Source organism: Panulirus ornatus, chromosome 63 (assembly GCF_036320965.1).
Source record: "Panulirus ornatus isolate Po-2019 chromosome 63, ASM3632096v1, whole genome shotgun sequence".
Lineage (NCBI taxonomy): Eukaryota > Metazoa > Arthropoda > Malacostraca > Decapoda > Palinuridae > Panulirus > Panulirus ornatus.
Window position 1 is genome coordinate 27,121,082 of NC_092286.1, and position 25,097 is coordinate 27,146,178.

A 25,097-nucleotide genomic window follows, 5' to 3' on the forward strand; every position below is an offset into this window, starting at 1 on the left:
TGAAGGGGACTAATGGGTAGGTGATAACAAGTAGTGGTGATGAGAGAAGGAGATGGAGTGAGTATTTTGAAGGTTTGTTGAATGTGTTTGATGATAGAGTGGCAGATATAGGGTGTTTTGGTCGAGGTGATGTGCAAAGTGAGAGGGTTAGGGAGAATGATCTAGTAAACAGAGAAGAGGTAGTAAAAGCTTTGCGGAAGATGAAAACCGGCAAGGCAGTGGGTTTGGATGGTATTGCAATGGAATTTATGAAAATAGGGGGTGACTGTATTGTTGACTGGTTGGTAAGGTTATTTAATGTATGTATTACTCATGGTGAGGTGCCTCAGGATTGGCGGAATGCTTGCATAGTGCCATTGTACAAAGGCAAAGGGGATAAAAGTGAGTGCTCAAATTACAGAGGTATAAGTTTGTTGAGTATTCCTGGGAAATCGTATGGGAGGGTATTGACTGAGAGGGTGAAGGCATGTACAGAGCATCAGATTGGGGAAGAGCAGTGTGGTTTCAGAAGTGGTAGAGGATGTGTGGATCAGGTGTTTGCTTTGAAGAATGTATGTTATAAATACTTACAAAAGCAAATGGATTTGTATGTAGCACTTATGGATCTGGTGAAGGCATATGATAAAGTTGATAGAGATGCTCTGTGGAAGGTATTAAGAATATATGGTGTGGGAGGCAAGTTGTTAGAAGCAGTGAAAAGCTTTTATTGAGGATGTAAGGCATGTGTACGTTTAGGTAGAGAGGAAAGTGATTGGTTCTCAGTGTATGTAGGTTTGCGGCAGGGGTGTGTGATGTCTCCATGGTTGTTTAATTTGCTTATGGATGGGGTTGTTAGGGAGGTGAATGCAAGTTTTGGAAAGAGGGGCAAGTATGCAGTTTGTTGTGGATGAGAGAGCTTGGGAAGTGAGTCAGCTGTTGTTCGCTGATGATACAGCGCTGGTGGCTGATTCGTGAGAGAAACTGCCGAAGCTGGTGACTGAGTTTGGTAAAGTGTGTGAAAGAAGAAAGCTGAGAGTAAATGTGAATAAGAGCAAGGTTATTAGGTACGGTAGGGTTGAAGGACACGTCAAGTGGGAGGTAAGTCTGAATGGAGAAAAACTGGAGGAAGTGAAGTGTTTTAGATATCTGGGAGTGGATTTGGCAGCGGATGGAACCATGGAAGCGGAAGTGAATCATAGGGTGGGGTAGGGGGCGAAAATTCTTGGAGCGTTAAAAAATGTGTGGAAATCGAGAGCATTATCTCGGAAAGCAAAAATGGGTATGTTTGTAGAAATAGTGGTTCCAACAATGTTATATGGTTGCGAAGGTGTGGGCTATAGATAGAGTTGTGTGGAGGATGTGGATGTGCTGGAAATGAGATGTTTGAAGACAAGGTGTGGTGTGAGATTGTTTGATCGAGTAAGTAATAATATATCCGGGTAAGAGAGATGCGTGGTAATAAAAAGAGTGTGGTTGAGAGAGCAGAAGAGGGTGTTTTGAAATGGTTTGGGCACATGGAGAGAATGAGTGAGGAAAGATTGACAAAGAGGATATATGTGTAAGAGGTGGAGGGAACAAGGAGAAGTGGGAGACCAAATTGGAGGTGGAAAGATGGAGTGAAAAAGATTTTGAGTGATCGGGGCCTGAACATGCAGGAGGGTAAAAGGCGTGCAGGGAATAGAGTGAATTGGAACGATGTGGTATACCAGGGTCGATGTGCTGTCAGTGGATTGAACCAGAGCATATGAAGCGTCTGGGGTAAACTATGGAAAGTTCTGTGGTGCCTGGATGTGGAAAGGGAGCTGTGGTTTCGGTGCATTATTACATGACAGCTAGAGACTGAGTGTGAACAAATGTGGCCTTTGTTGTCTTTTCCTAGCGCTACCTTGCACACATGAGGGGGGAGGGGGTTGTTATTTCATGTGTGGCGGGGTGGTGATGGGAATGAATAAAGGCAGACAATATGAATTATGTAAATGTGTATATATGTATATGTCTGTGTGTTTATATATATGTATACGTTGAGATGTATAGGTATGTATATTTGCGTGTGTGGACGTGTATGTATATACATATGTATGTGGGTGGGTTGGGCCATTCTTTCGTCTGTTTCCTTGCGCTACCTCGCTAACGCAGGACACAGCGACAAAGCAAAATATATATATATATATATATATATATATATATATATATATATATTAAATTTTAGGGAGAATAAAAAGATGTTCTGGAAGGAGGTAAATAAAGTGCGTAAGACAAGGGAGCAAATGGGAACTTCAGTGAAGGGCGCAAATGGGGAGGTGATAACAAGTAGTGGTGATGTGAGAAGGAGATGGAGTGAGTATTTTGAAGGTTTGTTGAATGTGTTTGATGATAGAGTGGCAGATATAGGGTGTTTTGGTCGAGGTGGTGTGCAAAGTGAGAGGGTTAGGGAAAATGATTTGGTAAACAGAGAAGAGGTAGTAAAAGCTTTGCGGAAGATGAAAGCCGGCAAGGCAGCAGGTTTGGATGGTATTGCAGTGGAATTTATTAAAAAAGGGGGTGACTGTATTGTTGACTGGTTGGTAAGGTTATTTAATGTATGTATGACTCATGGTGAGGTGCCTGAGGATTGGCGGAATGCGTGCATAGTGCCATTGTACAAAGGCAAAGGGGATAAGAGTGAGTGCTCAAATTACAGAGGTATAAGTTTGTTGAGTATTCCTGGTAAATTATATGGGAGGGTATTGATTGAGAGGGTGAAGGCATGTACAGAGCATCAGATTGGGGAAGAGCAGTGTGGTTTCAGAAGTGGTAGAGGATGTGTGGATCAGGTGTTTGCTTTGAAGAATGTATGTGAGAAATACTTAGAAAAGCAAATGGATTTGTATGTAGCATTTATGGATCTGGAGAAGGCATATGATAGAGTTGATAGAGATGCTCTGTGGAAGGTATTAAGAATATATGGTGTGGGAGGAAAGTTGTTAGAAGCAGTGAAAAGTTTTTATCGAGGATGTAAGGCATGTGTACGTGTAGGAAGAGAGGAAAGTGATTGGTTCTCAGTGAATGTAGGTTTGCGGCAAGGGTGTGTGATGTCTCCATGGTTGTTTAATTTGTTTATGGATGGGGTTGTTAGGGAGGTAAATGCAAGAGTTTTGGAAAGAGGGGCAAGTATGAAGTCTGTTGGGGATGAGAGAGCTTGGGAAGTGAGTCAGTTGTTGTTCGCTGATGATACAGCGCTGGTGGCTGATTCATGTGAGAAACTGCAGAAGCTGGTGACTGAGTTTGGAAAAGTGTGTGGAAGAAGAAAGTTAAGAGTAAATGTGAATAAGAGCAAGGTTATTAGGTACAGTAGGGTTGAGGGACAAGTCAATTGGGAGGTGAGTTTGAATGGAGAAAAACTGGAGGAAGTGAAGTGTTTTAGATATCTGGGAGTGGATCTGGCAGCGGATGGAACCATGGAAGCGGAAGTGGATCATAGGGTGGGGGAGGGGGCGAAAATCCTGGGGGCCTTGAAGAATGTGTGGAAGTCGAGAACATTATCTCGGAAAGCAAAAATGGGTATGTTTGAAGGAATAGTGGTTCCAACAATGTTGTATGGTTGCGAGGCGTGGGCTATGGATAGAGTTGTGCGCAGGAGGATGGATGTGCTGGAAATGAGATGTTTGAGGACAATGTGTGGTGTGAGGTGGTTTGATCGAGTGAGTAACGTAAGGGTAAGAGAGAGCAGAAGAGGGTGTTTTGAAGTGGTTTGGGCACATGGAGAGGATGAGTGAGGAAAGATTGACCAAGAGGATATATGTGTCGGAGGTGGAGGGAACAAGGAGAAGAGGGAGACCAAATTGGAGGTGGAAAGATGGAGTGAAAAAGATTTTGTGTGATCGGGGCCTGAACATGCAGGAGGGTGAAAGGAGGGCAAGGAATAGAGTGAATTGGAGCGATGTGGTATACCGGGGTTGACGTGCTGTCAGTGGATTGAAGCAGGGCATGTGAAGCGTCTGGGGTAAGCCATGGAAAACTGTGTAGGTATGTATATTTGTGTGTGTGGACGTATGTATATACATGTGTATGGGGGGGGGTTGGGCCATTTCTTTCGTCTTTTTCCTTGCGCTACCTCGCAAACGCGGGAGACAGCGACAAAGTATAATAATAATAATAATAATAATAATATATATATATATATATATATATATATATATATATATATATATATATATATATATATATATATATTATTTATTATTATTATTATTATTATATATATATCCCTGGGATAGGGGATTAAGAACACTTCCCACGTATTCCCTGCGTGACGTAGAAGGCGACTAAAAGGGGAGGGAGCGGGGGGCTGGAAATCCTCCCCTCTCGTTTTTTTTTTTTTTTTTAATTTTCCAAAAGAAGGAACAGAGGGGGCCAGGTGAGGATATTCCAAAAAAGGCCCGGTCCTCTGTTCCTAATGCTACCTCGCTAACGCGGGAAATGGCAAATAGTTTAAAAGAAAAAAAGATTATATATATATATATATATATATATATATATATATATATATATATATATATATATATATTTTTTTTTTTCATACTATTCGCTATTTCCCGCAATAGCAAGGTAGCGTTAAGAACAGAGGACTGGGCCTTTGAGGGAATATCCTCACCTGGCCCTCTTCTCTGTTCCTTCTTTTGGAAAATTAAAAAAAAAAATAAAAAACGAGAGGGGAGGATTTCCAGCCCCCCGCTCCCATATAAAATATATATATATATACACATATATACATATATATATTAAATATATATATATATATATATATATATATATACATACACATATATACATATATATTTCCTCACTCATTCTCTCCATGTGCCCAAACCATTTCAAAACACCCTCTTCTGCTCTCTCAACCACGCTCTTTTTATTTCCACACATCTCTCTTACCCTTACGTTACTTACTCGATCAAACCACCTCACACCACACATTGTCCTCAAACATCTCATTTCTAGCACATCCATCCTCCTGCGCACAACTCTATCCATAGCCCACGCTATATATATATATATATATATTGTATGGTTGCAAGGCGTGGGCTATGGACAGAGTTGTGCGCAGGAGGGTGGATGTGCTGGAAATGAGATGTTTGAGGACAATGTGTGGTGTGAGGTGGTTTGATTGAGTAAGTAATGTAAAGGTAAGAGAGATTTGTGGAAATAAGAAGAGCGTGGTTGAGAGAGCAGAAGAGGGTGTTTTGAATGGTTTGGGCACATGGAGAGAATGAGTGAGGAAAGATTGACCAAGAGATATATGTGTCAGAGGTGGAGGGAACGAGGAGAAGTGGGAGACCAAATTGGAGGTGGAAAGATGGAGTGAAAAAGATTTTGAGTGATCAGGGGCCTGAACATGCAGGAGGGTGAAAGGCGGGCAAGGAATAGAGTGAATTGGATCGATGTGGTATACCGGGGTTGACGTGCTGTCAGTGGATTGAATCAGGGCATGTGAAGCGTGTGGGATAAACCATGGAAAGCTGTGTGGGGCCTGGATGTGGAAAGGGAGCTGTGGTTTCGGGCATTATTGCATGACAGCTAGAGTCTGAGTGTGAACGAATGAGGCCTTTGTTGTCTTTTCTTAGCACTACCCCGCACACATGAGGGGGAGGGGGATGGTATTCCATGTGTGGCGAGGTGGCGATGGGAATGAATAAAGGCAGACAGTGTAAATTGTGTGCATGGGTATATATGTATGTGTCTGTATGTGTATATATATGTGTACATTGAGATGTATAGGTATGTATATTTGCATGTGTGGACGTGTGTATGTACATGTGTATGGGGGGGGTTGGGCCATTTCTTTCGTCTGTTTCCTTGCGCTACCTCGCAAACGCGGGAGACAGCGACAAAGTATAAAAAAAAAAAAAAAAAAAAAAAAAATATTTTTTTTTTTTTTTTTTTTTGCTTTGTCGCTGTCTCCCGCGTTTGCAAGGTAGTGCAAGGAAACAGACGAAAGAAATGGCCCAACCCACCCCCATACACATGCCTTGATTCAATCCACTGACAGCACGTCAACCCCGGTATACCACATCGCTCCAATTCACTCTATTCTTTGCCCTCCTTTCACCCTCCTGCATGTTCAGGCCCCGATCACACAAAATCTTTTTCACTCCATCTTTCCACCTCCAATTTGGTCTCCCTCTTCTCCTCGTTCCCTCCACCTCCGACACATATATCCTCTTGGTCAATCTTTCCTCACTCATTCTCTCCATGTGACCAAACCATTTCAAAACACCCTCTTCCGCTCTCTCAACCACGCTCTTTTTATTTCCACACATCTCTCTTACCCTTACGTTACTTACTCGATCAAACCACCTCACACCACACATTGTCCTCAAACATCTCATTTCCAGCACATCCATCCTCCTGCGCACAACTCTATCCATAGTCCACGCCTCGCAACCATACAACATTGTTGGAACCACTATTCCTTCAAACATACCCATTTTTGCTTTCCAAGATAATGTTCTCGACTTCCACACATTCTTCAAGGCTCCCAGAATTTTCGCCCCCTCCCCCACCCTATGATCCACTTCTGCTTCCATGGTTCCATCCGCTGCCAGATCCACTCCCAGATATCTAAAACAATTCACTTCCTCCAGTTTTTCTCCATTCAAACTCACCCCCCAATTGAATTGACCCTCAACCCTACTGTACCTAATAACCTTGCTCTTATTCACATTTACTCTTAACTTTCTTCTTTCACACACTTTACCAAACTCAGTCACCAGCTTCTGCAGTTTCTCACATGAATCAGCCACCAGCGCTGTATCATCAGCGAACAACAACTGACTCACTTCCCAAGCTCTCTCATCCACAACAGACTTCATACTTGCCCCTTTTGCATACTTGCCCCTCTTTCCAAAACTCTTGCATTCACCTCCCTAACAACCCCATCCATAAACAAATTAAACAACCATGGAGACATCACACACCCCTGCCGCAAACCCACATTCACTGAGAACCAATCACTTTCCTCTCTTCCTACACGTACACATGCCTTACATCCTCGATAAAAACTTTTCACTGCTTCTAACAACTTGCCTCCCACACCATATATTCTTAATACCTTCCACAGAGCATCTCTATCAACTCTATCATATGCCTTCTCCAGATCCATAAATGCTACATACAAATCCATTTGCTTTTCTAAGTATTTCTCACAAACATTCTTCAAAGCAAACACCTGATCCACACATCCTCTACCACTTCTGAAACCACACTGCTCTTCCCCACTCTGATGCTCTGTACATGCCTTCACCCTCTCAATCAATACCCTCCCATATAATTTGCCAGGAATACTCAACAAACTTATACCTCTGTAATTTGAGCACTCACTCTTATCCCCTTTGCCTTTGTACAATGGCACTATGCACGCATTCCGCCAATCCTCAGGCACCTCACCATGAGTCATACACACATTAAATAACCTTACCAACCAGTCAACAATACAGTCACCCCCTTTTTTAATAAATTCCACTGCAATACCATCCAAACCTGCTGCCTTGCCGGCTTTCATCTTCCGCAAAGCTTTTACTACCTCTTCTCTGTTTACCAACTCATTTTCCCTAACCCTCGCACTTTGCACACCACCTCGACCAAAACACCCTATATCTGCCACTCTATCATCAAACACATTCAACAAACCTTCAAAATACTCACTCCATCTCCTTCTCACATCACCACTACTTGTTATCACCTCCCCATTTGCGCCCTTCACTGAAGTTCCCATTTGCTCCCTTGTCTTACGCACTTTATTTACCTCCTTCCAGAACATCTTTTTATTCTCCCTAAAATTTAATGATACTCTCTCACCCCAACTCTCATTTGCCCTTTTTTTCACCTCTTGCACCTTTCTCTTGACCTCCTGTCTCTTTCTTTTATACGTCTCCCACTCAATTTCATTATTTCCCTGCAAAAATCGTCCAAATGCCTCTCTCTTCTCTTTCACTAATACTCTTACTTCTTCATCCCACCACTCACTACCCTTTCTAATCAACCCACCTCCCACTCTTCTCATGCCACAAGCATCTTTTGCGCAATCCATCACTGATTCCCTAAATACATCCCATTCCTCCCCCACTCCCCTTACTTCCATTGTTCTCACCTTTTTCCATTCTGTACTCAGTCTCTCCTGGTACTTCCTCACACAAGTCTCCTTCCCAAGCTCACTTACTCTCACCACCCTCTTCACCCCAACATTCACTCTTCTTTTCTGAAAACCCATACAAATCTTCACCTTAGCCTCCACAAGATAATGATCAGACATCCCTCCAGTTGCACCTCTCAGCACATTAACATCCAAAAGTCTCTCTTTCGCACGCCTGTCAATTAACACGTAATCCAATAACGCTCTCTGGCCATCTCTCCTACTTACATAAGTATACTTATGTATATCTCGCTTTTTAAACCAGGTATTCCCAATCATCAGTCCTTTTTCAGCACATAAATCTACAAGCTCTTCACCATTTCCATTTACAACACTGAACACCCCATGTATACCAATTATTCCCTCAACTGCCACATTACTCACCTTTGCATTCAAATCACCCAACACTATAACCCGGTCTCGTGCATCAAAACCACTAACACACTCATTCAGCTGCTCCCAAAACACTTGCCTCTCATGATCTTTCTTCTCATGCCCAGGTGCATATGCACCAATAATCACCCATCTCTCTCCATCAACTTTCAGTTTTACCCATATTAATCGAGAATTTACTTTCTTACATTCTATCACATACTTCCACAACTCCTGTTTCAGGAGTACTGCTACTCCTTCCCTTGCTCTCATCCTCTCACTAACCCCTGACTTTACTTCCAAGACATTCCCAAACCACTCTTCCCCTTTACCCTTGAGCTTCGTTTCACTCAGAGCCAAAACATCCAGGTTCCTTTCCTCAAACATACTACCTATCTCTCCTTTTTTCACATCTTGGTTACATCCACACACATTTAGGCACCCCAATCTGAGCCTTCGAGGAGGATGAGCACTCCCCGCGTGACTCCTTCTTCTGTTTCCCATTTTAGAAAGTTAAAAAAAATACAAGGAGGGGAGGATTTCTGGCCCCCCGCTCCCGTCCCCTCTAGTCGCTTTCTACGACACGCGAGGAATGCGTGGGAAGTATTCTTTCACCCCTATCCCCAGGGATAATATACATATATATATACACATACACACACATACACACACATGCACACATACACACACACACACACATACATATATATACATGTGAAAAATGTAAGAAACAATTTAGAAAACTGAAACTTCTAGCTTGAAATGAAATGAAAAAATGAATGTCACATAATGGTTCAACCTCTGGCTATGGAAAGGAAATGTCAATAGTAGTTCTCATCAATTTAACCACTGTATCAATAAGCTTCAATGTCTTATATATATATATATATATATATATATATATATATATATATATATATATATATATATATATATATATATCCCTGGGGATAGGGGAGAAAGAATACTTCCCACGTATTCCCTGCGTGTCGTAGAAGGCGACTAAAAGGGGAGGGAGTGGGTGGCTGGAAATCCTTTCCTCTCATTTTTTTTTTGATTTTCTAAAAGAAGGAACAGAGAAGGGGGCCAGTTGAGGATATTCCCTCAAAGGCCCAGTCCTCTGTTCTTAACGCTACCTCACTAACGTGGGAAATGGCGAATCGTATAAAAGAAAGAAAGATATATATTTATTTATTTATATATGTATTCTATTTTAATTATACTTAGTCACTGTCTCCCGCGTTAGCCATTTCCTGCATTGGCAAGGTAGCATTAAGAACAGAGGACTGAGCCTTAGAGGGAATATCCTGTCTTGGCCCCCTTCTTTGTTCCTTCTTTTGGAAAATTAAAAACTGGAGGGGAGGATTTTCAGCCCCTCACTCCCTCTCCTTTCAATTGCCTTCTACGACATGCAAGAAATACGTGGGAAGTGTTCTTTCTCCCCTATCATCCCCAGGGATAACAGCAGACAAGTATGACAAATGAATAGAAAAATAAAACCACATCACAACAACACTGTTAACAAGACAATGATGCATCATAGTGGCTGGAAGGTGCCACCTGTACCTTTGCACTAAGCTGGTCTGGTTGTTATATGGTTTGTGATTGTAAGTATAAAAACAGCTGAACATTATCATTGATGTTACATAAGATGAAAAAAGCAAAAATGTCCTTGTGGGTATACCCCAATTAGGAGGTATAGTGTTTTGACTTGCCCTGTGAGCAAACATTCTCTGATGCTCATAGGGCTCAATCCAAAGGTGAAAAAAAAACAAACCCATATACTGTTACACTTAAGGCTGACATATGATCAGAGTGAACAAAGCATAACAAACAAAAATTCATACATCACTGGTTTCTCTCTAAAATCTGTCCATGTTTGTTTAGCACTGGTTATGGGATGGCCTTGATTACCGCCTAAGTTGCCGATATGCCATCTCAGCTAACTTAAAAAAAAGTTAGTGTTTTCAGATTTGATAACACCATACCTCCAACACAGTAAGATGGAATAGAAAGGAAATTCTAGAAAGCATTGAGATATCAAGACGACATCAACAGAACACTAAAGGGTTTTGATCCATACAAGGCTTGTGGTCCTGACAAAATTTCACCAAATGTGCTGAAGATATATATGAATATATAAGACACTTTTTGAAATACTGTTTTTGGTGTTGCTCACGAATGATATAGCAATGAGGTGTAGAAAAGGCCAAGCATCATGCTTGTCCTTATGAAAGAAGACTAGGAAGAAGCACTAAACTTTAGACAGTCTCCCTGAGGAGTGTGGTCTGTAAAGGAATGAGTGTGGTCTGGAAAAAATCATCAGAAACCAACAATATTACTTCCTATAGAGTATTTACCTAATTAAGAAAAATGTGGTTTTAGGGAAAGATGGTAATGTGTATTGAGCCTATTAGATTTCTACGAGAGAAATAGCTCTGACAAAAAGGAGGGCTGAGGTTGATTGTTTATATCTGGACCCCCAGAAAGTTTTTGACACTGTAACACTTAGGAGACTGGATAAGAAGCTGAATTGCCAAGCAGGAATAAGGGGGAGACTTTTTTGATGGATAGATTAGTAGAAGAGAACAATGGATGCATGTCAGAGGAGCCTTCTCCAAATTGGTGGAGGCCACTAGTAGAGTGTTGCAGGTGTATTTTGAGACAGTTACTCTTATTGATCTATGTGGCTGCCTCGCCAAAAGAGAAACAAAGAAACTTTGAAAAGAATATTGTAGACAAAGCAGGTTTAGATCCAAGATTTTTCCTTAAAGTCACCCAGAGTCATTTGTCAGTTAAAGTACAGCTAATTAGGCTAAGGAATACAGAGGGAAAAATTGTAGGGGATGATGTGAGGATATGTTTGGAATTTTAGGGGATCATGTAAGGATATGTCAGGAACTGAATGACAAAGTTCAAAAGTGTTTTCACAATGGAAGACACTAAAGCCGCAACACAAGTGAGATGGAATGGGGAAGAGAATGTGAAAATCATTTAGGTATCTAGAAGAGATGTTAACACAGTACTAAAAAGAACTGACCCTTACAAAGTTCATGGTACTTATGAAATTTCATTGTGCTAAAGATCTACGCAAATATGTTATACGGACCTATTGAATTACTGTTCAAGATGTCACTGGAAAGAGGTAATGTACCAAGGGAATGGTAAAGGGCAAATGTCATACCCATATACTGTAAAAGAAAGGGGACCGAAAACAGGTATTGAATTACATGCCAGTCTTACTTACGAGTGTGGTGTACGAGGCTCTGGAAAAGATCATTAGAAAGCAGGTGGATGACTTTCTATGGAGGAAAAGTTACCTAGGTGAGAGACAGCATTATTTTAGGGAAAGGAGGTTATGAGAGAGTAAGCTCAGTCTTGTACAAAAGTGAAGGCTGGGTAGACTGTATCTGGACTGCCAATAGGTAATTGACACTGTACCACACAGGAGGAGGATTAAGGAGCTGGATCCCTAGGCAGGGATACAGCGAAAACTCCTAAAATGGATAAAAGATTATCTCAGAGGGAGGGAACAGTGGACATATGTTAGAGGAGCCTTTTCCATATGGGTTGAGGTGACCTGCAGAATCTGATTCTGGGACTATACCTCTTCTTTACCTGTATTAATTGCTAACCTGAAGGTATGGAATCCTCTCTGAATATGTTTACAGATGAGGCAAAGATCATGAGGGAAGTGAAAAGTGAGGATGATTGTATCAGTATACAAGTGGACCAAAACATTCCAAAGTTGGTCTGAAATGTTGTAGATGAGATTCACGCCAAACAAATGTAATGAGGATCGGACAGTTCAAAAGATGGCCTAAATATGATTATTACCTGGTAGGAGATAAGCTTCAGGATGCTGTGAGAAGGACTTGGGAGTCTAAATTGTCCCTAACCTGTCACCAGAGCCCCATTTAAAAGAATAGTTAAGGAGAGAAACTGCCTACTAGCAAATATCAGAAGAGGTTAAGAATACATGCATAAGGGAATATCTAACAAGCTATTCATATCATACAAAAGGCCAATACTATATGCTACTCAGGTTTTGCTCAACACAGCTAAAGCACAAATAGTTCATACAGAAGGGTCCAGAGGAGGACAACAAAAAAGGTACCAGAATCAAGAGGGCTAAGCCAAGGAGGATGGCTGGAGGCTCTAAATTTACAAACCCTTGGAGAAAGAAGACTGTTGGGTGACTTGATCACAATACTTAAAAGAGAATTCAACATGGTGGACAGCAGACAGTTCTGCAAGAGATGAGGGAACAACACATCCAAAGGAAATATCATGAAATTGCATAAGAAACTCATAAATAAGGATGTACAGAAATAATCATGTAGTATAAGTGGTTGATGAATGGAACAGACTGATTGAGGACATGGTTAATGCAAACAACATACATAAATCAAAGGGGTTGTAAGACAGTAGAGAGTGTTCAAGAGAAGGGTTCCTATGAGTGTGTAACTCCCTCCTCGTACAGAGCAAATAGTTATTTCCACAAAGACTCAGGAACTTGATATAGCCCTTATCTTTCTCTCCTTGGCCAACCTCCTCCCTCTATTCATGAGGGATATATATTTTTGGTGTCAAACAGCAGTGGGTGTAGTATAAAACAATGTTCAATACAATGCACTCTCTGCTATATGAAAATGGTCAACATGATGCATCACACAACAATTTTCAGTTTGATGCATTACCTAGTATATCCTCTAGTGTATAACAATGGTCAACATGATGCATCATACAACAATTTTCAGTTTGATGCATTACCTAGTATATCCTCTAGTGTATAACAATGGTCAACATGATGCATCATACAACAATTTTCTGTTTGATGCATTACCTAGTATATCCTCTTGTGTCAACATGATGCATTATTGGGTGTAAAACAAAGTTCAGTTTGACGCATCATCTAGTATTTGACATTGTTCAGTTAAATATATCATCAAGTATCATCTATGACAACATTGTGTATCATCTATGACAACATTGTGTATCATCTATGACAACATTCTGTATCATCTATGACAACATTCTGTATCATCTATGACAACATTGTGTATCATCTATGACAACATTGCGTATCATCTAAAACAACATTCTGTATCATCTGTGACAACACTGTATCATCTATGACAACACTGTGCATCTTCTATAACAACATTGTGTATCATCTATGACAACATTGTGTATCATGTGACAGCACTGTATCACCTATGACACCATTGTGTATCATCTATGACAACATTGTCATCTATGACAACATTGTGTATCATCTATGACATTGTGTATCATGTGACACCACTGTATCACCTATGACACCATTGTGTATCATCTATGACATTGTGTATCATCTATGACAACATAGTGTATCATCTATGACATTGTGTATCATGTGACAGCACTGTATCACCTATGACACCATTGTGTATCATCTATGACATTGTGTATCATCTATGACAACATTGTGTATCGGTCATGTATGACAGCATTGTGTATCATGTGACAACACTGTATCATTTATGACACCATTGTGTATCATCTATGACAACATTGTCTATCATCTATGACAACATTCTGTATCATGACAACATTCTGTATCTATGACATCCTTCTGTATCATCTGACAACATTGTGTATTGTCTATGACAACATTGTGTATCATGAGACAACATTGTGTATCATCTATGACACCACTGTATATCATCTATGACAACATTCTGTATCATCTATAAGTCATATAAGTCAATGTTCTTCATCATCTAGTGTATGGGATGTTCAATATGATGCATCGTCTAGTGTATGGAATGTTCAATATGATGTATCATCTAGTGTATGGGATGTTCAATATGATGCATCGTCTAGTGTATGGAATGTTCAATATGATGCATCATCTAGTGTATGGGATGTTCAATATGATGCATCGTCTAGTGTATGGAATGTTCAATATGATGTATCATCAGTTATAAGGTAATGTTCTGCAACAGGAGATGTACAGTTATTATCATTTTCTTTTGTTAATCTTAAGTTAGACCAAAAGTAATTCATCAAGTCTGGTTCAGTTATGGCTATATGTGTTAATGTTTGTTCTTCTGTGTTAGGTGGAGACAAATGAAAAATTATTATTATTAGGAATTAAATCTATTGTATTAAATAGTCTTGCAAGTCGTGTTATCTTTATTATATATAGGAGAAAAAGTACCAGTAATATATATATATATATATATATATATATATATATATATATATATATATATATATATATATATATATATATATATATATACATATATATATTTACAGCTTGTAGATTCATGTGGTTTGCGGCAGGGGTGTGTGATGTCTCCATGGTTGTTTAATTTGTTTATGAATGGGGTTGTTAGGGAGGTAAATGCAAGAGTTTTGGAAAGAGGGGCAAGTATGAAGTCTGTTGGGGATGAGAGAGCTTGGGAAGTGAGTCAGTTGTTGTTCGCTGATAATACAGCGCTGGTGGCTGATTCATGAGAAACTGCAGAAGCTGGTGACTGAGTTTGGTAAAGTGTGTGGAAGAAGAAAGTTAAGAGTAAATGTGAATAAGAGCAAGGTTATTAGGTACAGTAGGGTTGAGGGTCAAGTCAATTGAGAGGTGAGTTTGAATGGAGAAAAACTGGAGGAAGTGAAGTGTTTTAGATATCTGGGAGTGGATCTGGCAGCGGATGGAACCATGGAAGCGGAAGTGGATCATAGGGTGGGGGAGGGGGCTAAAATTCTGGGGGCCTTGAAAAATGTGTGGAAGTCGAGAACATTATCTCGGAAAGCAAAAATGGGTATGTTTGAAGGAATAGTGGTTCCAACAATGTTGTATGGTTGCGAGGAGTGGGCTATGGATAGAGTTGTGCGCACGAGGATGGATGTGCTGGAAATGAGATGTTTGAGGACAATGTGTGGTGTGAGGTGGTTTGATCGAGTGAGTAACGTAAGGGTAAGAGAGATGTGTGGAAATAAAAAGAGCGTGGTTGAGAGAGCAGAAGAGGGTGTTTTGAAGTGGTTTGGGCACATGGAGAGAATGAGTGAGGAAAGATTGACCAAGAGAATGTATGTGTCGGAGGTGGAGGGAACGAGGAGAAGAGGGAGACCAAATTGAAGGAGGAAAGATGGAGTGAAAAAGATTTTGTGTGATCGGGGCCTGAACATGCAGGAGGGTGAAAGGAGGGCAAGGAATAGAGTGAATTGGAGCGATGTGGTATACCGGGGTTGACGTGCTGTCAGTGGATTAAATCAAGGCATGTGAAGCGTCTGGGGTAAACCATGGAAAGCTGTGTAGGTATGTATATTTGCGTGTGTGGACGTATGTATATACATGTGTATGGGGGGTGGGTCATTTCTTTCGTCTGTTTCCTTGCGCTACCTCGCAAACGCGGGAGACAGCGACAAAGTATAATAATTATAAATATATATATATATATATATATATATATATATATATATATATATATAATATATATATATATATATATATATATATATATATATATATATAATATATATATATATATATATATATATATATATATATATATATATATATATATATATATATATATATATATCACTTTCCTCTCTTCCTACACGTACACATGCCTTACATCCTCGATAAAAACTTTTCACTGCTTCTAACAACTTGCCTCCCACACCATATATTCTTAATACCTTCCACAGAGCATCTCTATCAACTCTATCATATGCCTTCTCCAGATCCATAAATGCTACATACAAATCCATTTGCTTTTCTAAGTATTTCTCACATACATTTTTCAAAGCAAACACCTGATCCACACATCCTCTACCACTTCTGAAACCACACTGCTCTTCCCCAATCTGATGCTTTGTACATGCCTTCACCCTCTCAATCAATACCCTCCCATATAATTTACCAGGAATACTCAACAAACTTATACCTCTGTAATTTGAGCACTCACTCTTATCCCCTTTGCCTTTGTACAATGGCACTATGCACGCATTCCGCCAATCCTCAGGCACCTCACCATGAGTCATACATACATTAAATAACCTTACCAACCAGTCAACAATACAGTCACCCCCTTTTTTAATAAATTCCACTGCAATACCATCCAAACCTGCTGCCTTGCCGGCTTTCATCTTCCGCAAAGCTTTCACTACCTCTTCTCTGTTTACCAAATCATTTTCCCTAACCCTCTTACTCTGCACACCACCTCGACCAAAACACCCTATATCTGCCACTCTATCATCAAACACATTCAACAAACCTTCAAAATACTCACTCCATCTCCTTCTCACATCACCACTACTTGTTATCACCTCCCCATTTGCGCCCTTCACTGAAGTTCCCATTTGCTCCCTTGTCTTACGCACTTTATTTACCTCCTTCCAGAACATCTTTTTATTCTCCCTAAAATTTAATGATACTCTCTCACCCCCAACTCTCATTTGCCCTTTTTTTTCACCTCTTGCACCTTTCTCTTGACCGCCTGTCTCTTTCTTTTATACATCTCCCACTCAATTGCATTTTTTCCCTGCAAAAATCGTCCAAATGCCTCTCTCTTCTCTTTCACTAATAATCTTACTTCTTCATCCCACCACTCACTACCCTTTCTAATCAACCCACCTCCCACTCTCCTCATGCCACAAGCATATATATATATATATTTTTTTTTTTATTTTTTTTATTATACTTTGTCGCTGTCTCCCGCGTTTGCGAGGTAGCGCAAGGAAACAGACGAAAGAAATGGCCCAACCCCCCCCCCATACACATGTATATACATACGTCCACACACACAAATATACATACCTACACAGCTTTCCATGGTTTATCCCAGACGCTTCACATGCCCCGCCTCAATCCACTGACAGCACGTCAACCCCGGTATACCACATCGCTCCAATTCACTCCACTCCTTGCCCTCCTTTCACCCTGCTGCATGTTCAGGCCCCGATCACACAAAATCTTTTTCACTCCATCTTTCCACCTCCAATTTGGTCTCCCACTTCTCCTCGTTCCCTCCACCTCCGACATATATATATATATATATATATATATATATATATATATATATATATATATATATATATATATATACATATATATATATTCTTTGTCGCTGTCTCCCGCGTTTGCGAGGTAGCGCAAGGAAACAGACGAAAGAAATGGCCCAACCCACCCCCTACACATGTATGTACATACACGTCCACACACGCAAATATACATACCTACACAGCTTTCCATGGTTTACCCCAGACGCTTTACATGCCCTGATTCAATCCACTGACAGCACGTCAACCCCGGTATACCACATCGATCCAATTCACTCTATTCCTTGCCCTCCTTTCACCCTCCTGCATGTTCAGGCCCCGATCACACAAAATCTTTTTCACTCCATCTTTCCACCTCCAATTTGGTCTCCCACTTCTCCTCGTTCCCTCCACCTCCGACACATATATCCTCTTGGTCAATCTTTCCTCACTCATTCTCTCCATGTGCCCAAACCATTTCAAAACACCCTCTTCTGCTCTCTCAACCACGCTCTTTTTATTTCCACACATCTCTCTTACCCTTACGTTACTTACTCGATCAAACCACCTCACACCACACATTGTCCTCAAACATCTCATATCCAGCACATCCACCCTCCTGCGCACAACTCTATCCATAGCCCACGCCTCGCAACCATACAACATTGTTGGAACCACTATTCCTTCAAACATACCCATTTTTGCTTTCCGAGATAATGTTCTCGACTTCCAAACATTCTTCAAGGCTCCCAGAACTTTCGCCCCCTCCCCCACCCTATGATTCACTTCCACTTCCATGGTTCCATCCGCTGCCAGATCCACTCCCAGATATCTAAAACACTTTACTTCCTCCAGCTTTTCTCCATTCAAACTTACCTCCCAATTGACTTGACCCTCAACCCTACTATACCTAATAACCTTGCTCTTATTCACATTTACTCTCAACTTTCTTCTTTCACACACTTTACCAAACTCAGTCACCAGCTTCTGCAGTTTCTCACATGAATCAGCCACCAGCGCTGTATCATCAGCGAACAACAACTGACTCACTTCCCAAGCTCTCTCATCCACAACAGACTTCATACTTGCCCCTCTTGCATTCACCTCCCTAACAACCCCATCCATAAACAAATTAAACAACCATGGAGACATCACACACCCCTGCCGCAAACCTACATTCACTGACAACCAATCACTTTCCTCTCTTCCTACACGTACACATGCCTTACATCCTCGATATATATATATATATATATATATATATATATATATATATATATATATATATATATATATATATAATGTATGGTTGTGCCTGATGGTATGAAGGTTTGAGTGTGGTGGTGGTGTACAGTAGTGTGAGGCAAGTGTTGTAGTTGGGAGTGTGGTGGTGGTGTACAGTAGTGTGAGGCAAGTGTTGTAGTTGTGAGTGTGGTGGTGGTGGTGTACAGTAGTGTGAGGCAAGTATTGTAGTTTTGAGTGTGGTGGTGGTGTACAGTAGTGTGAGGCAAGTGTTGTAGTTGTGAGTGTGGTGGTGGTGTACAGTAGTGTGAGGCAAATGTTGTAGTTGTGAGTGTGGTGGTGGTGGTGTACAGTAGTGTAGTGAGGCAAGTGTTGTAGTTGTGAGTGTGGTGGTGGTGGTGTACAGTAGTGTAGTGAGGCAAGTGTTGTAGTTGTGAGTGTGGTGGTGGTGTACAGTAGTGTAGTGAGGCAAGTGTTGTAGTTGTGAGTGTGGTGGTGGTGTACAGTAGTGTAGTGAGGCAAGTGTTGTAGTTGTGAGTGTGGTGGTGGTGGTGTACAGTAGTGTAGTGAGGCAAGTGTTGTAGTTGTGAGTGTGGTGGTGGTGGTGTACAGTAGTGTAGTGAGGCAAGTGTTGTAGTTGTGAGTGTGGTGGTGGTGGTGTACAGTAGTGTAGTGAGGCAAGTGTTGTAGTTGTGAGTGTGGTGGTGGTGGTGTACAGTAGTGTAGTGAGGCAAGTGTTGTAGTTGTGAGTGTGGTGGTGGTGGTGTACAGTAGTGTAGTGAGGCAAGTGTTGTAGTTGTGAGTGTGGTGGTGGTGGTGTACAGTAGTGTAGTGAGGCAAGTGTTGTAGTTGTGAGTGTGGTGGTGGTGGTGTACAGTAGTGTAGTGAGGCAAGTGTTGTAGTTGTGAGTGTGGTGGTGGTGTACAGTAGTGTAGTGAGGCAAGTGTTGTAGTTGTGAGTGTGGTGGTGGTGGTGTACAGTAGTGTAGTGAGGCAAGTGTTGTAGTTGTGAGTGTGGTGGTGGTGGTGTACAGTAGTGTAGTGTGAGGCAAGTGTTGTAGTTGTGAGTGTGGTGGTGGTGGTGTACAGTAGTGTAGTGAGGCAAGTGTTGTAGTTGTGAGTGTGGTGGTGGTGGTGTACAGTAGTGTAGTGAGGCAAGTGTTGTAGTTGTGAGTGTGGTGGTGGTGGTGTACAGTAGTGTAGTGTGAGGCAAGTGTTGTAGTTGTGAGTGTGGTGGTGGTGGTGTACAGTAGTGTAGTGAGGCAAGTGTTGTAGTTGTGAGTGTGGTGGTGGTGTACAGTAGTGTGAGGCAAGTGTTGTAGTTGTGAGTGTGGTGGTGGTGGTGTACAGTAGTGTAGTGAGGCAGGTGTTGTGTGGGTTGTGTTGGTAACACTGTACCGTGGCCCGTCCTGCAGAGTACCGTTAGGTCTGTACATTATCATCATCATTATCATCATTATCATCATCATTATTATGATCATTATTATGCTCATTATTTGCTCGTGTTATAAGCCAGTCTGGAGTGAATCTTGGCCATGTTTTGTGGTCAGATAATGTCAATATTTCCTTCGTAAATCATGTTATCTGCTCACACACACACACTTCCACCATCACCACAACATTGCCTACAAGCTTGGTCTGTCCTTCAGATCAAGCTTGGCCTGATGTTAGTATCAAGCTTGGCCTGATGTTAGTATCATGCTTGGCCCAAGATATCCAGCTTACTATGTATATAACCTGAGCTTGACTACAACATGAGAGTTGTCTGCCACAACACCAGCTGCTCCTCCTCACACTTACTTCCTGGAGTTAGATCAATAATGAGCGTCATTAAGACACTTGACTTTCATTATAAGATGAATTCATTGTAAGTTTAATACATTACAAATGTTGATAATGATGGTACCTCCTGCGATGAGGGATTTGACGATGAAAGACACGCTGATCACGTCCATGTTGTCTCCTCTCCTCACCTCCACTGATCCTCCCACACCACCACAACTTGACTACATTCTTCACAACTACAACCAAGGAAGATTATACAACATAATATTGTAATATCTCTTACTGAATTTACTCTTACAAATAATAGTGTTCTTAACCAACTATGTACATGAAGTATAATATGCTAGCAATGACAATATTTTGTGACGTATTTTGTACTTGAGTGTATTGTTAACAATATGGCGGCGTTACTGGGTGGCGGGTTACCGTTACAACATAACAACAATATACAACATTATTGTATACAACATGAGCCAGGGGGATCAACCCCCCACCCTCTGCTTATCAAACTGGGGGGGTAGTGTTGCTGCCACTATGTGACATGTTAAGATAAATTATTAATCAATATACCAAAGTTCTTATGTTAATGCTACAATATCTTTATACAAACAATAAATTAAACTGAAAATACAACTGTTGTAAAATTTTGTAGTTGTGTATTGCTCTTAATATATACATGAAGGAAGATATTGTTTGATGTTAATACTGGTTAAGGCTGAGTGTAAGTTACCCACTGACCATAATGTGTCAGGATGGTATAATGTAAACATTGTACATATACAATATGAAAACCTCTCAGTGAAAACCATTCATATATTAGAAAACATCTCATATACATTATAACTCTCTCTACCAACATTAAGACATCTTCTACACAAACGAAAACATTATAATGATTTCGTTATGATAAATTGTAGGGTTCTGTGTCATGATGGTCATAAAACCATGAAAGTGTAGGGTTCTGTGTTATGATGGTCATAAAACCATGAAACTGTAGGGTTCTGTGTTATGATGGTCATGAAAGTGTAGGGTTCTGTGTTATGATGGTCATGAAAACCATGAAACTGTAGGGTTCTGTGTTATGATGGTCATGAAAGTGTAGGGTTCTGTGTTATGATGGTCATGAAAGTGTAGGGTTCTGTGTTATGATGGTCATGAAAGTGTAGGGTTCTGTGTTATGATGGCCATGAAAGTGTAGGGTTCTGTGTTATGATGGTCATGAAAGTGTAGGGTTCTGTGTTATGATGGTCATGAAAGTGTAGGGTTCTGTGTTATGATGGTCATGAAAGTGTAGGGTTCTGTGTTATGATGGTCATAAAACCATGAAACTGTAGGGTTCTGTGTTATGATGGTCATAAAACCATGAAACTGTAGGGTTCTGTGTTATGATGGTCATAAAACCATGAAACTGTAGGGTTCTGTGTTATGATGGTCATGAAAGTGTAGGGTTCTGTGTTATGATGGTCATGAAACTGTAGGGTTCTGTGTTATGATGGTCATGAAAGTGTAGGGTTCTGTGTTATGATGGTCATGAAAACCATGAAACTGTAGGGTTCTGTGTTATGATGGTCATGAAAGTGTAGGGTTCTGTGTTATGATGGTCATGAAAGTGTAGGGTTCTGTGTTATGATGGTCATGAAAGTGTAGGGTTCTGTGTTATGATGGCCATGAAAGTGTAGGGTTCTGTGTTATGATGGTCATGAAAGTGTAGGGTTCTGTGTTATGATGGTCATGAAAGTGTAGGGTTCTGTGTTATGATGGTCATGAAAGTGTAGGGTTCTGTGTTATGATGGTCATGAAAGTGTAGGGTTCTGTGTTATGATGGCCATGAAAGTGTAGGGTTCTGTGTTATGATGGCCATGAAAACCATGAAACTGTAGGGTTCTGTGTTATGATGGTCATGAAAGTGTAGGGTTCTGTGTTATGATGGTCATGAAAGTGTAGGGTTCTGTGTTATGATGGCCATGAAAGTGTAGGGTTCTGTGTTATGATGGTCATGAAAACCATGAAACTGTAGGGTTCTGTGTTATGATGGTCATGAAAGTGTAGGGTTCTGTGTTATGATGGTCATGAAAGTGTAGGGTTCTGTGTTATGATGGTCATGAAAGTGTAGGGTTCTGTGTTATGATGGTCATGAAAACCATGAAACTGTAGGGTTCTGTGTTATGATGGTCATGAAAGTGTAGGGTTCTGTGTTATGATGGCCATGAAAGTGTAGGGTTCTGTGTTATGATGGTCATGAAAACCATGAAACTGTAGGGTTCTGTGTTATGATGGTCATGAAAGTGTAGGGTTCTGTGTTATGATGGTCATGAAAGTGTAGGGTTCTGTGTTATGATGGTCATGAAAGTGTAGGGTTCTGTGTTATGATGGTCATGAAAGTGTAGGGTTCTGTGTTATGATGGTCATGAAAGTGTAGGGTTCTGTGTTATGATGGTCATGAAAGTGTAGGGTTCTGTGTTATGATGGCCATGAAAACCATGAAAGTGTAGGGTTCTGTGTTATGATGGTCATGAAAACCATGAAATCTTCGTCTTAAACCACCTTGTTCATGTTTGTTCTTCAACACATTACAACTATTATCATTGGTCAATTGTAATACAACCTCACAACCAAGAAAACCGTTGTTTTAGCTGACTTGTTAACAGTAAGCCAACTCTGGGTGAGTTAACATGTACTACCCCGCCAGTAAACACATACCACATCTTACACTAGTTCCTCCTAGTATTGTTTCAGCTGCATGGACGAAGCCTCTCTACAATTGTTTCAGCTGCATGGACGAGCCTCTCTACAATTGTTTCAGCTGCATGGACGAAGCCTCTCTACAATTGTTTCAGCTGCATGGACGAGCCTCTCTACAATTGTTTCAGCTGCATGGACGAAGCCTCTCTACAATTGTTTCAGCTGCATGGACGAAGCCTCTCTACAATTGTTTCAGCTGCATGGACGAGCCTCTCTACAATTGTTTCAGCTGCATGGACGAAGCCTCTCTACAATTGTTTCAGCTGCATGGACGAAGCCTCTCTACAACTGTGTTGATGGTATTATAACTACTTCCAATGTGAGGTACGTAACAGCACCTCGCCCATTTCGACGGGGTATACAAGCCTCATTGTTGTAACCCATCGTTAGGGTAATGGCTCAAACCTCATCGTTCATTTCTCTCACATCAAGACCTTCTTGTCTCCAAAATGTTTCCCATTGTCATAATGTTTCACTTTGTCCAACATAATCCCATTTCCTTGTGTCACATCTCCAGTAGAGATGGATGAAACTAACTCTGCTACAACATATATGCTCCTCCTCCACCGTCAACCTTCATCGTTGTCAAACCCACATTTACAAACCATTCATTTGTCAGAGTGAAGCATATGTCTACCGTTTCTCAACTCCCATCCTCCAGTTTCACTGCTTCTCTCTCTTTTATACCTTCAGTTTCACTTCTCTCTCTATTATACCTTCAGTTTCATTGCTTCTCTCTCTTTTATACCTTCAGTTTCACTGCTTCTCTCTCTTTTATACCTTCAGTTTCACTGCTTGTCTCTCTTTTATACCTTCAGTTTCACTGCTTCTCTCTTTTATACCTTCAGTTTCACTTCTCTCTCTATTATACCTTCAGTTTCACTGCTTCTCTCTCTTTTATACCTTCAGTTTCACTTCTCTCTCTATTATACCTTCAGTTTCACTGCTTGTCTCTCTTTTATACCTTCAGTTTCACTGCTTCTCTCTCTATTATACCTTCAGTTTCACTGCTTCTCTCTCTTTTATACCTTCAGTTTCACTGCTTGTCTCTCTTTTATACCTTCAGTTTCACTGCTTCTCTCTTTTATACCTTCAGTTTCACTTCTCTCTCTATTATACCTTCAGTTTCACTGCTTGTCTCTCTTTTATACCTTCAGTTTCACTGCTTCTATAATGCACAGTTTGGTAACTTGGTACACCTTACAGTACTAGTCTTCCTTCATCGTCTGTCTTACATCCAAGTGTTAACCAAAGTTGTTTTATAACTTTACTTATTATTACATTCTACCATCTCACTTTTCCTCGTCCATTTATTACTCATTTTCCTTGTCGTATCTGTATTACCTGTCTTACTTCTGATGTGTGTAGCATTTCGCATTGGGAGAGCAAGAAGCTGGTCAAATGTAATTGTACTACAAAGTAATTTCCCTTCTATCCTTCCGTAATAATCACTTGCCTCCATCTCTTCATGTTCACACCACCACCATTCACCTTCATAGCCGCATCCTTCACTCTCACATGTAACCCCACATAATGAACCTAACCTGGGAGGTTTGTATGATTATGGTCATAACTTATCATAACCCCACATAATGAACCTAACTTGGGAGGTTTGTATGATTATGGTCATAACTTATCATAACCCCACATAATGAACCTAACCTGGGAGGTTTGTATGATTATGGTCATAACTTATCATAACCCCACATAATGAACCTAACCTGGGAGGTTTGTATGATTATGGTCATAACTTATCATAACCCCACATAATGAAC

The 25,097-nt window shown here is 40.7% G+C and overlaps 1 protein-coding gene across 4 annotated transcripts in view; it reads right to left on the reverse strand.

Annotated features, from left to right (window-relative positions):
- Positions 1–20,970, reverse strand: part of LOC139745953 (solute carrier family 25 member 16-like) — a 115,612-nt gene extending 94,642 nt beyond the window's left edge. For 2 of the 4 annotated variants that reach the window (XM_071656678.1, XM_071656677.1), the window contains exon 1: positions 20,702–20,836. Coding sequence is in view for 1 of the 4 variants with exons in the window: in XM_071656676.1 (XP_071512777.1) it covers positions 20,702–20,750 (49 nt within the window). In the remaining 3 variants the exon portion in view is untranslated. Of the gene's footprint in view, positions 1–20,701 lie in introns of all 4 variants that reach the window. The other 2 variants (XM_071656676.1, XM_071656675.1) reach the window with 2 other exon arrangements.
- Positions 20,971–25,097: the final 4,127 nt, after the last annotated feature.